At 39.5% G+C, this 14097-nt stretch overlaps 1 protein-coding gene across 1 annotated transcript; it reads left to right on the top strand.

Annotated features, from left to right (window-relative positions):
- Positions 1 to 4930, top strand: LOC138036774 (uncharacterized). The gene is made up of 3 exons (XM_068882861.1): positions 1 to 21; positions 501 to 581; positions 1404 to 4930. Exons 1-3 carry the CDS (start codon positions 1 to 3, stop codon positions 2250 to 2252), a joined length of 951 nt encoding a protein of 316 aa, XP_068738962.1. The 3' UTR covers positions 2253 to 4930.
- Positions 4931 to 14097: the final 9167 nt, after the last annotated feature.

The raw sequence follows: 14097 nt of genomic DNA, 5'->3' as shown, positions 1-14097 counted from the left end.
ATGGAGAAACGTCTCAGAAAGGTTCAGAGTCGTTTTTATCCGGGAGATTTAGTGACCCGAAATTTGCGGAGCGTAATGGCTGAGATCTCGCCAACACGAGTGGTCTATCCAGACAATTGGCAAGTCAAATTTATTTTAAATTTATTTTTATTTCTAAGTTGTCTTTTGGGGGGTCCGTGGAGGGGGTCCGTCGGGGTAGTCCGTGAACCGGTCCGTATAGTAGTCCGTGGACCCGGTCCGTATGGGGGTCCATGGACCGGGGGTCAGTGTTTACGGGTCACCCAAGGCAGGCTGGTTGAAATATGATATGATGCGGGCATGTGGGAGATAATACAAACAAGGGAAGTGTGGTTACCCGCTATGTGTTTGCTGAACTAAAAAGGAAGGAAAGACACAAATGAATCTTGAAATAACTTGGCCATATATATTTAGGTACATAGTTTCGTGTAGTTTGTAGATGGATTGAGCAATTTACCGGTTGATTGAATTTTGGCTTATAGGAGTTGATTGACAACAAAGATGACCATGACCTTGGCAGTGGAGGTGAACACACCGCTGGTAGCAATACAAGTCTGGCAGAGGTATTTAACCGTAGTTAAATACTTTTCTTGACTGAATTGTCCCCCCTCCCCTCCCCCATTTCCCTCTCCTTCTTTGTAAAGTCAAATATTAAGACGCGTCTCTGTCTGTCCAGAATGAACAAGCAAAGGAAATATTCCATTAATGCACGTAATAATGTGTGAATTGTGGCTTTTAGGTTTTGATTGATGATAGAGATGATCAAGACAGCAGTGTAGACGAATATTCCACAGGTTGTAACACAAGTCTGACAGAGGTATTCAAGTGGGCCTTTCATTTCCCGTTTTTCTACTTTATAAAGTTTTATGTCAAATAATTGCCTGGCTGGTATCTTTTTGTCTCGAATTAAAACGGATGGGAAAATTCACATCAAATTGTCTTTTCTCAAATGATAGTAAATAAATATGATGGCAGATCTATCATCACTCTGCCCTCTCCTGATAATATAATGTAATTCAGTGTAGCTTGGTTAAGCTCTCACAAGTACTTTACATTTCTGCTGTCTGAATGGGACATTTGATATCCTCTAAGAAATTTGATATAATGGACATGTACATATAAATTTACATTTATTTAACTTGAATCTTAACCCTCAACTGCTAAGGTCTGAATGTTAATTCTCGAGCTCCCCACTTACAGCCACACATTTCCTTGCATGTTAGTTTTGATATTTTGCTGTCTTAAAAGTATTTCATATCCAATGGTTGTCTTTATTCTCATCACCAATCTGCTTGACAATTTGCTGATTACTGACCATGAAAATAAGATGTCCGAGGCTTAACAATATTAACATTTTAATGTTTGTTTTAATGAATGTTTTATAGAACCTTGAAGGCTATAGTGATGAAGAAAGCTATGCTAATGAAGAACGTTTCGATGTGTCAAAATCACCAAAAAAAATGAAGGGAAAGGATTACAAGCTGTTCAATGGTAATGTTGAGTGCAAGATGATAACTCTTGAGAGCCTTGATAATCCTTACGTTGTCCCCTTTATGATGAATTGCCAGGAAGAAAGTGCTACAATTATAAGCAAAGCAGTTCCCATCGGAATTCAAGACAATGCAACTTTTGTCTTGAGCCTTGACACACTGGAACACAGAAAAGATTTGTTCTCAGATGAAAATGGGTCATGGGTCATGACAGGATGTAAGGCCAAGTTCTACACCATCATAAGGGATGAAGGGGGCAAAGTGGCTGAACTTGAAAAGCTCAACAGTCAAGAAAGTGCCGACGTTGCAGTGAGAAGAATGTACACATGTTCCTCCTACACGTCATATCACAAGACAATTGTGTATATCGAATTTGGTAAAGATATTGAAAAGTGGTTCCCACTCGTGCTTCTCAATTACAATTTTGATGGTCAGCCCACAAGATGTAAGATCAAGAAGCACGGTAATCGAACCTCATCCAATATGGCACACATCCGATCCAAAGAGAGCACCAAGCTTAAAGTTGCAGATAAAGCTGTTGAATTTGGTCCAACGAGGGCATTGTTCTTAACAAGAAAGGAAGCTGGTGGTATCTGTGGTGCCGATAGCTTTAGTTCGCTCCCACGCAACGTGAAACAGGTTGGATACCTCACTCGAATACCATCTGAAAGAGTAAACAAGGACCCACTTGCATCAGTCCTAGAACTGCAGAAGACAACTTTTCCGGCTTTATCCGTCAAGTAGTCTGTAATGATCTTCCCACGGTCATGTTATTCACTGATCAACAGTTGAACAATATTGTGAAGTTTTGCTGTCACGACAGGGTAAACCAAGTCTCTGAACTTGGAGTTGACGTAACATTTCAACTTGGTCCATTCTATGTGCTTGTAACAAGTTTTAAGAATACAGTTCTTCGAGTAAAGGGAGGAAACAACCACCCCTCCTTTTTAGGCCCTGTCATGATCTGCATGACTAGAGACGAATCCACGTACCTATCATTTATCCATTGCCTTATCCGTAAATATTCCTGGTCTCAATGAATTTCTTCGTGCCACAGGCACTGATGATGAACGAACGTTAACGAATGCCCTCGCGGCCGGTTTCAGGAATGCAACACCTTTGCTTTGTTACATTCATAGCCAAAGAAATATCAAGGAGAAATGTACAAAGCTCGGTCTTTTCTCTCCTCGGTCTCTCCTCAGCACTCAGCACCCGTATTTGCCAGGATCTCTTCAAAGCAAAAAGTGGATTAATTTGGTCAAGTTCACTAGAAGAGTTTAAAAAGAATGCAACAGCACTCATGGAAGGGTGGGACACCCTAGAAAGGTCCGAGAAATCTGGCCCACCAGCCTTTACACAGTATTTTCTCACCCACAAGCTTAATGACATGCGCACAAAGACGGCTGCATTTGTTCTGAAAGACCTTGGCTTGGGAAACAAGCCATATGAACAGAACAGGCCTGAGTCAGTAAATGATATGATGAAAGATTAGACGAAGTTCATTCCCCAGGACATGGACAGACTCATTATAAACCTATACGACTTTGTGCATTCATTCGATCAAGAGGAAGAAATGGCATGGCTTCAGTTGTCCGACAAGTGGGAGGTCTGTCACCAGTTTTAGCAACACTTACTGACAAAGAGTCATGCAGAGATGACCCAAGAAGAGCGAAAGGCTTTCCTCAAAAGGGCTAGCAAAGTTTGCCCCGATCCAGAAGCATACAAGAGGTGCTGCAATTTTAAGGTCACACCATTGTCACGTTCCTCATGTCATCCCTCTATAAGGCAAGCAGCGTGTGATCTCAGCGACCTTTCACAGCTGAGTGGTCAATTTTGCAAAGAGGAACAATCGAGTCTGCTGGAAAAAGCCAAGACTGTGCTGTGCAACGACCAGTTCCGCCAGGGTTTCAAGGATAGTGTGTACTTTGTGGACAGTGGGGGACCCCTTCCTCACCGGGTTCAGTGCTTTAAGAGTGGAAATGTACTTGTGATTGTAATTTCTTTGGGCGAAACAATCTTTGCCATCATTGCCTATCTATTGCCATCCATCTTAACTGTGTGGCAAACGTTGTGGAGGCCTACCAAGGCCGAAGTCTCAGCCGGATATCAAAAGCTTCTGCTCCAAAAAATGTTGGTGGGAAAGTTCCATCTCGCAAGCGGCATTTACCTGCAACTGAAGTAGCAGTCCACCATTCAGATACAGATGCAGATGCGCAGAATACAGAAGCAAATTTTCAAGCTGAAATTCTCAATCCAACAACTCTTGTTATAAGAAGAGTAACTAGACCAGTGGATCCCCCACCCTCTGGGCCTTTGGTTCTTAAAAAGATTGCCGGTTACATCAAGAAGTGTGCTGGCTGCTGGAAAGCTGTAAAATCTAATGTTGTGGGATTCCAGAGCCCCGATGATAAGCTGTATTGTTTTGCTAGATTTTAGCGCTATCATTTTTTCAACAAGGAAACGAATGCTTGGCAGTTGGTAACATCGACGAGGCACTACCACTTAAACCCTGTGTGCACAAAGGTGTCTTCAAAAATAATATCTGATCATAGTCTCATCGTCACTAGTAGCCTGCGTCAACTGGTTATGGAGAGATTCCAGTGTAATTTAGATTTGTAAGTGTCTGTCATTTCCTTGAATGAGGTTATCAGGGTTCGTACACTCATTTCAAGAAACTAAATTGTATGTTCCCTTCATCTTCTTCCCTGAAGGTTTGCTTTTTAGTGGAACTACCTTGCATGCCTTTAAAGCTAAAGATGGCAACTGAAAATTGCCTAGCAAACAGAAATCAAAGAGAAAGACATTCTATATCCCGAACGTCCCTTCTTAGAGGTTGTCAAAATGAAATTATTTTGAAGTTTTCTATGAGTTGGAGTATTATAAATCCTCTTGGGTTTGTCCTGAGACAGCCTATTAAACGGTTTAAAGTACGAGCCTTGAAATGACAGTTAGCTATCATTCATTTTATCTGAATTTGAGATCGTCTTTGCTTTAGTTGGGCAAACAGCGTGCACAAAAGAAACGTTTAAGGCTAGAAGTGATTTGGAAATGTTTACATACGAAACGTTTGCTTTGTACACATGTATGAACGTTGCAGTTTTAAACATTGTGTTAGAGTTAGTTACAAATTATTGAGATTTAGCTTAATTTATATTTGTTTTCAAATTCCAACTACGGCAGAGATCACATGTAATCTTTAGCATTGCAGAGAATGTTTGTTGGTTATATTTCCTACCTTACACTGTATGCAAAGTGGAGTACCAGTGTTAGAGTAGAGGAGAAATGGTGCATGTGTTGGGAGGTATTCTTAACACGAAACTGTTGAGTTCTAACAAATATTTAATGCAAGAGGCTTTGAAAAACACCGGCTAAAAGGCTTCTTCATTGATAAATAATATATATGACACCAGTTATTAAATTGAGTTCATCCTATAAAACGTCATCCAGTCTACTTTTCTCAAATAACTTAACAGTTAGTTCTTTGCTACTTTCCACCGACGAAGTATTATCCTAGCAGCAATCTGAAAACTCTTCTAATGTTGTCTTTCGTTGTCATACTCCAGACCGATCCGCCATACAATGACTAGCCTGCGATCATGCCCTCCCTTCCTCCCTACGTTTCATCTCGGACCCTCCCTAAAGAAAAGGTCGCCTGGTCGCAGGTTATACAATAACTACATGTATTTATAGGCTTTATCGTGACGTTTTAAAATTTGCTTCTTTCATTAATCTTTATTAAAGCCTTGTCTGTCATAATTCTCAGGATTTCTGCACAGCCCCATACATTAATTATCCATGTATTACTTCCTCACAAACAAAGAACAGGCGTGAACAAGAAAATGCATGCATAACTATTGTATGGGGCTGTCAGGAAATCTTGCCCTTCCTTTAAACAGTATAATATGCGTGTACTTCAAATTCTATTCAAATGTATTAAGGAAAAAAGTCTAAATAGGAATTCAACTCGCCGCTCCACTAAAAATTGGATGTTAACGTAGCCAGATCACAATGTGCACAACTTTAACTATAAAGTCAACTCACTTCATTACTTGACGGTATTTCATAGACCTCCACACTTCTGCTGAAGCAAGACAAACAAAAACGTACGAGTGATTCATGTTACCAGTCATCCATGGCTTCCTGGAGAAACGTAGCGCGGTTGCTTTCCATTTCGTGGAGCCTGGAACGAGTTCGTAAACCCGCAGGAGAATGAGCCGAACAAAAATGGTGGAAGGAACAAGGAACCTCATTATCGGTCTTTTTCGAAGTACTCCGGTCCACAGTGAAGGGATTAATACAACTTGCGCCCGAGCCTGAGCCTTAGTCTTTAAATTTGCGGCGCACAACGGTTAAGATTTCGCCGACATGAGTGATCTATCCAGACTACCGGTAAGTCAAATCTTTAGGTGTTATTTATATTTAAAATTTATTTTTATTTCCATGTTGTTTTTGGGGGGGGTCCGTGGAGGGGGTCCGTCGGGGTAGTCCGTGGACCCGGTCCGTATGGGGGTCCATGGACCGGGGGTCAGTGTTTTCGGGTCTTCCATAAATAATAAACACATGGGAGCGGCCAAAACTGTACCTTGTGGTACTCCTAGCTGAAATGACCCTAACCAAACTAGAACCTTCACTATCCACCCCAACACGCTGAAATGATCTCTCTGTAAGCCACGAATTAATCCAAGCAAGAGTTTTTCCATGAATCCCATAATAATTCAATTTTGAGAGTAATCTCTGGTGGGGAACCTTATCGAAGGCCTTGCTGAAGTCAAAAATCTGTAGATCAACTTCAGATCCCTCATCCAAATTCTTTGCTAGGTCTTCAACAGTGAGCAGGAGTTGCGTTTCGCACGAATGGTTCTTTCTAAAGCCATGTTGTTTTGAATACAAGATGTTATTATGCTCCAAATGCTGCATAATGTTCCGATAGATGACATGCTCCATCACTTCAGGAGTACCCAACGACCATTTTTGACAAAATTGATCATTAAATGTTGCAGCAACTATTAGAATGTTTCTACATGTACGTCAATCTTCGTTAATATTTAACGATCCTGGGAAAAAAAATACCCACTCTTCTGACTGCCAGCGAGCAAGAGTTTCAGGAAATAAAACTCCCAGCCAGCCATCGTGTGAGACGGCTTTTAAGCAGCCAGCATATTTTAAAATGCGAAATGACACATATTGCCAGCCAGCGCATAACGTTTGCCAGCGAGCGATGGCGTACGTTACGAGCCAGCCAGCAAGGTTTCAACATCAATAGTAATAAATAATTACATAATAAATGAAAATTAATAGTAATAAAGATTAATAATATTAATAATAACAACAATAATAGTAATAATAGTAATAATAATAATAATAATAATAATAATAATAATAATAATAATAATAATAATAATAAGCTGTACTTAAGGTTTCTCGAAATAGAGGTCCTCGCTAAAATGTAAACTTGGGAAGTAGTTGCAGGGCGATGAAGATGACACGTAAACAAATAACAACGCAATGAACACAGAGTCAAAATGTAAGTATAGTTTCTTTTTCAAGTGGTGTTGCACTATAACAACTCGGCATTTAAGGACGTTCGCGCGAAAATTAATGTTGCTGTTTCAATCAAATGGAAACCCTCTCCTTTTCGCGAAACGTAACGATGCTAACGATGAGGTGGTATTCACATGCCAAAAATGCACAGTCAATTAATCCTTTTCGCGAAACGTAACGATGCTGACGATAAGGCGGTAATCTCATGCCAAGAATGCACAGTCAATTAATCAATCAATCAATTTTAATTTAAACTCACACAAACATTAATTTACAGTGTTGGAAAAAGAAAAATAGAATATACATATGAATATTTACAAATTAAATATTGAAGATACATAGTACTAATGAAATATTACAATTGTGATTAAGAAGTAAAATGTTAGGGGGAAAGAAGAAGGATCAATGGTAAACAAACAGTTTTAATACAAGGTTGATTGTGAAGAGTTTGGGACACCTAAATAGCTTATGAAACTAATCGAGTAGGTGCCCCAAAGGAACTAAATTTATCAGAGGGAATACAGAGATAAATAGACAATTTATGTTAAAAGTATTTCTTTAAGATCTAACCATCCAATAATAACATATCAAGTAAGAACTAATAATATTATTATAACTGTCTATAATATATTTTTTTAAAGTTTTACGAAATCTAGAGAATGGAGTTATCTGCTTCATAGTAATTGTAAGTGAGTTCCAGAGGTTGGAGCCAGTGTAATGAAGAGAGCGAATACCATACTAGGTAGTTCGAATTGATTTTATAAATAAATTTTCATTCAGTGACTGACGTGTAGGATACTCATGTATAGAGGATATCGGCTTGAAAAAATCAGAAAAACATGAAGGAACTAGCTTGTGAAACCACTGATAAACAAAAGAAAGATTTCTGAGTGAATTATATCATTAAATTTTAACAGATTAAGAGATTTTAACAATAGTTCTGAGTGTGACATAGGTTCTGAGAATGTCAAAACTCTAGCTAATCGCTTTTGCAAAGTAGTGACGGGCTTTAAATAGGTTGGGTATGTTAAACCCCACACTTGAACACCATAGATAAGAAAGGGATAGATTAATGAATAATACAGCATAATAAGGATATCAATGCTGACATTACACCTCAATTTCGAAAAAATTCCTACAGTTTTTGATAATTTAGAACAGAGTTCAGTATTATGAGTTTTTCCAGGTAAGGTTTGAGTCAAAGGTAACACCTAGATAGTTAACGGTGAAGACTTGCTTAATATTTACTCCATCAATTTTTAAATTCAATAACTTAATTGGCTTCAGTTTCTTTGAATGAAAAAGAATGAAATTTGTTTTTAAGATACTTAGTGCTAACCTGTTAAATTTCATCCATTCGGCAACTATTTTAAGCTCGTGATTTAGCTTTGATTCAAGATCATCAAGGTTCTTACATGAGTAGTATATATTAGTGTCATCAGCAAACAAGTGAAAAGTAAGTAAACTAGAGGCATTGGGTTAGTCATTAACATATAACAAGAACAGCAAAGGTCCAAGAACAGATCCTTGAGGAACACCACCAATTAATCTTTTTCGCGGCGAAAAGTAACGATGAGGAGGTAATCACATGCCAAGAATGCACAGTCAATTAATCTCTTTCGCGAGAAGTAACGATGAGAAGGTAATAACAACCCAAGAATGCCAGTCAGCCATGGTCGTACATGGTCAGACAATCACCGCAAAAGTTTCACTCCAGAAGTGGTGCAAAGTTTCAGTAAGATTGAGAGAAAGATCGCTCATTTTAACCAACTGCAATGTACAAATTTTCTTTACAGTCTGTCTTTAGTTGGGATGTTAGCTTACAAACAAAAATTGACAGGAAACAAATGTCAGTTTTCGTTTTGTCAATTGTAAGGAAATTCTAAATTTGTCCGCTACTGGACAGGCCCTTAACGTATTTTTTTTCTGAAAAGGGAATTGTTGCAAGCATTTGCTCTGAATGACAGACGACCAAGGCTGACCACGACAACGATTGTCTCAAGACGTAGTCTACGACAATCACGGCAAAAGTTTCACACCAGAACTGGTGCAAAGTTTCACAGCAAAAGCCATGGTCGTGTGTGGTCAGACAAACACCGCAAAAGTTTCACAGCAGAACTGGTGCAAAGTTTCACAGCAAAAGCCATGGTCGTGTGTGGTCAGACAACCACCGCAAAAGCTTCACACCAGAACTGGTGCAAAGTTTCACAGCAAAAGCCATGGTCGTGTGTGGTCAGACAATCACCGCAAAAGTTCCACACCAGAGCTGGTGCAAAGTTTCACAGAAAAAGCCATGGTCGTGTGTGGTCAGACAATCACCGCAAAAGTTTCACACCAGAACTGGTGCAAAGTTTCACAGCAAAAGCCATGGTCGTGTGTGGTCAGACAACCACCGCAAAAGCTTCACACCATAACTGGTGCAAAGTTTTACAGCAAAAGACATAGTCGTGTGTCGTCAGACAATCACCGCAAAAATATTACACCAGAACTGGTGCAAAGTTTCACAGCAAAAGCCATGGTCGTGTGTGGTCAGACAATCACCGCAAAAGTTTCGCACCAGAACTGGTGGAAAGTTTCACAGCAAAAGCCATGGTCGTATGTGGTCAGACAATCACCGCAAAAGTTTCACACCAGAGCTGGTGCAAAGTTTCACAGAAAAAGCCATGGTCGTGTGTGGTCAGACAATCACCGCAAAAGTTTCACACCAGAACTGGTGCAAAGTTTCACAGCAAAAGCCATGGTCGTGTGTCGTCAGACAATCACCGCAAAAGCTTCACACCAGAACTGGTGCAAAGTTTCACAGCAAAAGACATGGTCTTGTGTCGTCAGACAATCACCGCAAAAGTATTACACCAGAAATGGTGCAAAGTTTCACAGCAAAAGCCATGGTCGTGTGTGGTCAGACAATCACCGCAAAAGTTACACCAGAACTTGTGCAAAGTTTCACAGCAAAAGCCACGATCTTACGTCTTGAGACAATCGTTGTCGTGGTCAGCCTTGGTCGTCTGTCATTCAGAGCAAATGCTTGCAACAAATCTCTTTTCAGAAAAAAGTACGTTAAGGGCCTGTCCAGTAGCGGACAAATTTAGAATTTTCTTACAATCGACAAAACGAAAACCGACATTTGTTTCCTGTCAATTTTTGTTTGTAACCTTACATTCCAACGAAAGACAGACTGTAAAGAAAATTTGTACTTTGCAGTTGGTTAAAATGAGCGATCTTTCTCTCAACCTTACTCTGAGAAAAAGAAATATTCCTCTACAAACACTTCAATAGTTTGTCCAGCTTTTGCCTTTTGTCGGCAGTGTTTTTGAAAAAATTCTTTATCTGGAACGTTCTCTGGTTAAAAGGTTCTAAAAAACACTGAGCTTTTGGTTGCAAGTCTGCAATCTTTAAAAAGTGAGGTGTAAAAAGCGAAGATAAAATTATACATGTACAAAAAGGTGAGAAATTAACGAACAAATATAAATAAATACGAGAAATACTTGTGATGGATAAGATAACAATAAAATTGAATATTGTCTTGGCAGCTGCTTACAATTACTGTCTGCCTGGCTAGTAATTGCAGTGTGCCAGGATTCCAGCGTTTTTCTTACGCGTGAATTGCCTCCGTCGATGACGCGTGCATTTTCAAAATCAATAGTGTGGCCCTCGAGCCACACATGGCTAGCAACATTGGAACCACTTTTAAAAACTTTGGTGTTTCGTATATGTGTTTCTTTTTTCTAGTGTGTAAGCATCAACCCGTTTCTCCAATGTAATTCCATGTGCAGTCCGCACAGGGGATTTTATAGACAACGTTTGTTTGCCGATCTGGTGGAGGTCTTGATTTGGGAGACGCAAATTCCTGTTGTTGTTTATATTTGTTCGTTATTTTCTCACCTTTTTGTACATATATATTTTTACCTATTTTGAAGATTGCAGACTGGCAATCGAAAGCTCAGTGTTTTTTGAAAACTTTTAACCAGAGAACGTTTGCAATTTTATCAATTATGCCCCCTGATTACTGATCGATTTTTATTTGTTATTTTTTTAATTGTACGGTTAAGTCAGAAATCTGTGAAAGATCATATCCAGAGCGCTCGGAAAAATAAACAATCAGTGTGGCAGATCCGCGAAGTCATAAACGGAAACGTTTATAAAACGTGACATTTCATGAAAAGAGCCCTCGTTGGCCTTTTGCAGAGGCAGACACAAAAGTCGGACCGGATCAACTGACTCGGACCGCCAGTCCACGTCGGATCAACTCGAACCGACCCGGATCAGAAAACATAAGAAAGAAAACCGAAAACTAAATTCCAAAATTCCCGAGATTAGAGGGACAAACTTGTAATAAGGCTCACTCCATTACAACTGATCATAAAGAAACTTAAGATGAAATTAGGGTAAACGAACAATCGCTCTTTATCCCTCAGTTCAGCTACATAGCTACGTAGCGATCTTAAATACAATTCACGGCACAGTCCACCTCAGTGAGCATTGAAATGCCACATTTCAAGGCGAAAACTTGCTCTAGCCTTATGTAACAGTGAAAATGGACTCTCGATTTTGATGGAAAATTCGGTCTAGTACGCGTAAGAAGAACAAACATAAAATTCTCTTACCGTTTGCCATCTTCAAAGATCAAAAAGATATCTGGCCAGTAGCTCAACGCCTTCAAAATGACCGCAATTGAACGACGTTTCCCGCCGCCCCGATCTACAGGATCTAAAGGGAGAGTGCATTTAAACCAACCTTCTTGTCCTCTAGATCTATGAAGCAAAACCTTAGGCTAAATGAGACATGTTCAGTATATTAAAATAGAGACCATTGTCAAATATTTCCAACGGAAAATTCCAGCTTACCCAATTACAAACATACAGACTGGACATATGAAATAAGATTTGTTCTGCTAATGTCGTGCATTATTCAACGGAAAGACAGTGCGTCTTCTATCGGCAGAGAACTGTTTGGAAAAGAACATTTCCAGAGGCGTTTCCTAAAGTGACTATGTCAGACAAAAAAAGCAACATTTTGCTTACCTTAACTTTTGGCTGACTTCACAGATACGGATCGATCAGTGGCCAGTAGGCGCTAACTAGACAAAAAACCCAACAATCGAACCAAACAAGCAGGAGGTTTCTTCCAAGCTACAATAAGATTAATGTAAACCGAAAGCGAAACCGGGCAAACAAGACGTTTAGGCAAACAATACGAGACCGTCAGCGGTGCTGTGCGCTCAAATCAGTGTGTTGAAACTATTTCGCAGGAATTCACAGCATGGTATGCCTTGCTTTATTGCATAACTTAACATTGACACACCCCAGTCAATAATTAGCACCATGGATAGCACAATATATTGTACTGGCAAAATACTAAATTAGGGCGATTTCAAGGGTATTTGCGCGAGATCTAGCCTGCGAACGCAGACGTATTCCGGCGGTCGTCCGGAAATACGTCTGCGTTCGCAGGCTACGCGAGATTCCGTTTCGCCTTCCTCGCGTGGCTTGATTTTCACACTCAATTGCGATATTTTCTTGTTTACAAACATTGACGTCATAATTTCTTTTGATATTCAAATTTGCCAGCCAAGGAACAAAAGAAGTTATTGTTTCAACAGCCAATTGGGTTCTGGTTGGCATATTAATAACATCGCTGTTAATTGCATGTTTCCCTCGCTCTACTATCCCTGGAAAATAAGGAACTATTCAACAGTGCGAAGATAGATATATTTTTTTATAGTACGGTTACCACGAGAAAAACAAACTCTACAAACTAGAGATTTTTTTATCCAGCCAGAAGACGCGTTGCAACGTAATTTCCCAACAAGCGTTGTGTTTATAAAGACTCTCCAGCAAGTTAAGTAGCGAATGTTCAATGTCCCAGCCAGCGCAATTAATTCTGCCTGTAGAGCGGGTATTTTGCAGAGCGGCTCCATTGGGTACTCCTGTCAGTTTACACATTTGCAAGGCTACAGTTAGAGATACTGGTCTGTAATTATTAGGGTCTTGTTTAGCGCCTTTCTTAAAAATTGGTACAACATTAGCTTTACACCAATCTGCAGGAAGCTGACTTAAAGTATAAGATTGATTGAACAGAAAACAAACTACTTCAACAATGTCAGGAGCAGTATCCTTGATGAGTCGAGTAGGGATATTATCTGGACCATTTGCCTTTTCGCAGTGAAGGTTCTGGAGGAGCTTTTTAATTCCCTCAACATAAAAAATTATTGGATCCATTCCAGCTGTACCACAAGAGGCTGCATTGGGAATGGAGGATAAATCTTCCTGTGTAAATACTTGTTGAAATTGAGCATTTAGAGTTTCAGCTTTACCAAGACTATCGACTTTAATTCCTGTATCATTCATTAGGGGAGGAATGCCAATCTGATCCTGTCTCTTAGCCTTTATATAAGACCAAAACTTCTAGGGTTTATCGTTAGGTTCAATATCCAGTGTTGCTGCTATTAAATCATCTTCAGCCTTGTGTAATTTCCCATTCAAGTGTTTTTGAAATTGACGATATTTCTGCTTGTCAACTGGGTTATTTGATCTCTTGTAGTTGTTATATAATCTTTTCTTCCTCCTTGGCAATCTTTTAAAATCACGTGCCATCCATGGGGTATCACTCCATGAACCCAGTTTCTTTACAGGGACTCTCTTGTGTGAGATTTCCATCAGACCAGTTTTAAAAATTTCTCAGTTATCCTCAACAGAATAATCCGAAGGATTTCTAGCAAAGAAGGCTTTGCTAAGCTTTGTTGCATCCATTCTTACTTCATTAAAATCAGCATTATTGAGTTTATATACAGATCTTGCCTTTTTCTTATTCAATTTAATTGTCAGATTTAAGTCGAAGGATACCGCTGAGTGGTCACTTGTGCCTTCTGTACTATGAATATTAGATACTAAGTCAGAATGGCTAGATAAAACAAGATCTAATATTGACTCTTCTCTGGTTGGGAAGGTCACCAACTGTGTCAAACCACAGTTATCAACAACGCTTAACATCTTTTGATTCAAGGATAGGCCATAATGTGGATTTGAAGATACTGATAACTGCTCCCACA

This window comes from Montipora capricornis, unplaced genomic scaffold (genome assembly GCF_036669925.1).
Source record: "Montipora capricornis isolate CH-2021 unplaced genomic scaffold, ASM3666992v2 scaffold_500, whole genome shotgun sequence".
Classification (NCBI taxonomy): Eukaryota; Metazoa; Cnidaria; class Anthozoa; order Scleractinia; family Acroporidae; genus Montipora; species Montipora capricornis.
The sequence above is the reverse complement of the archived record's forward strand: the minus strand, read 5'-3'. Positions and strand labels throughout refer to the sequence as shown.

Excerpts from the sequence above, each read along its gene's own strand:
- LOC138036774 (XM_068882861.1), top strand. The coding sequence starts at position 1 with ATGGAGAAACGTCTCAGAAAG. Across the intron at positions 22-500 it reads TGGAGAAACGTCTCAGAAAG|GAGTTGATTGACAACAAAGA; the intron begins GTTCAGAGTCGT and ends TTTGGCTTATAG. Across the intron at positions 582-1,403 it reads GCAATACAAGTCTGGCAGAG|AACCTTGAAGGCTATAGTGA; the intron begins GTATTTAACCGT and ends AATGTTTTATAG.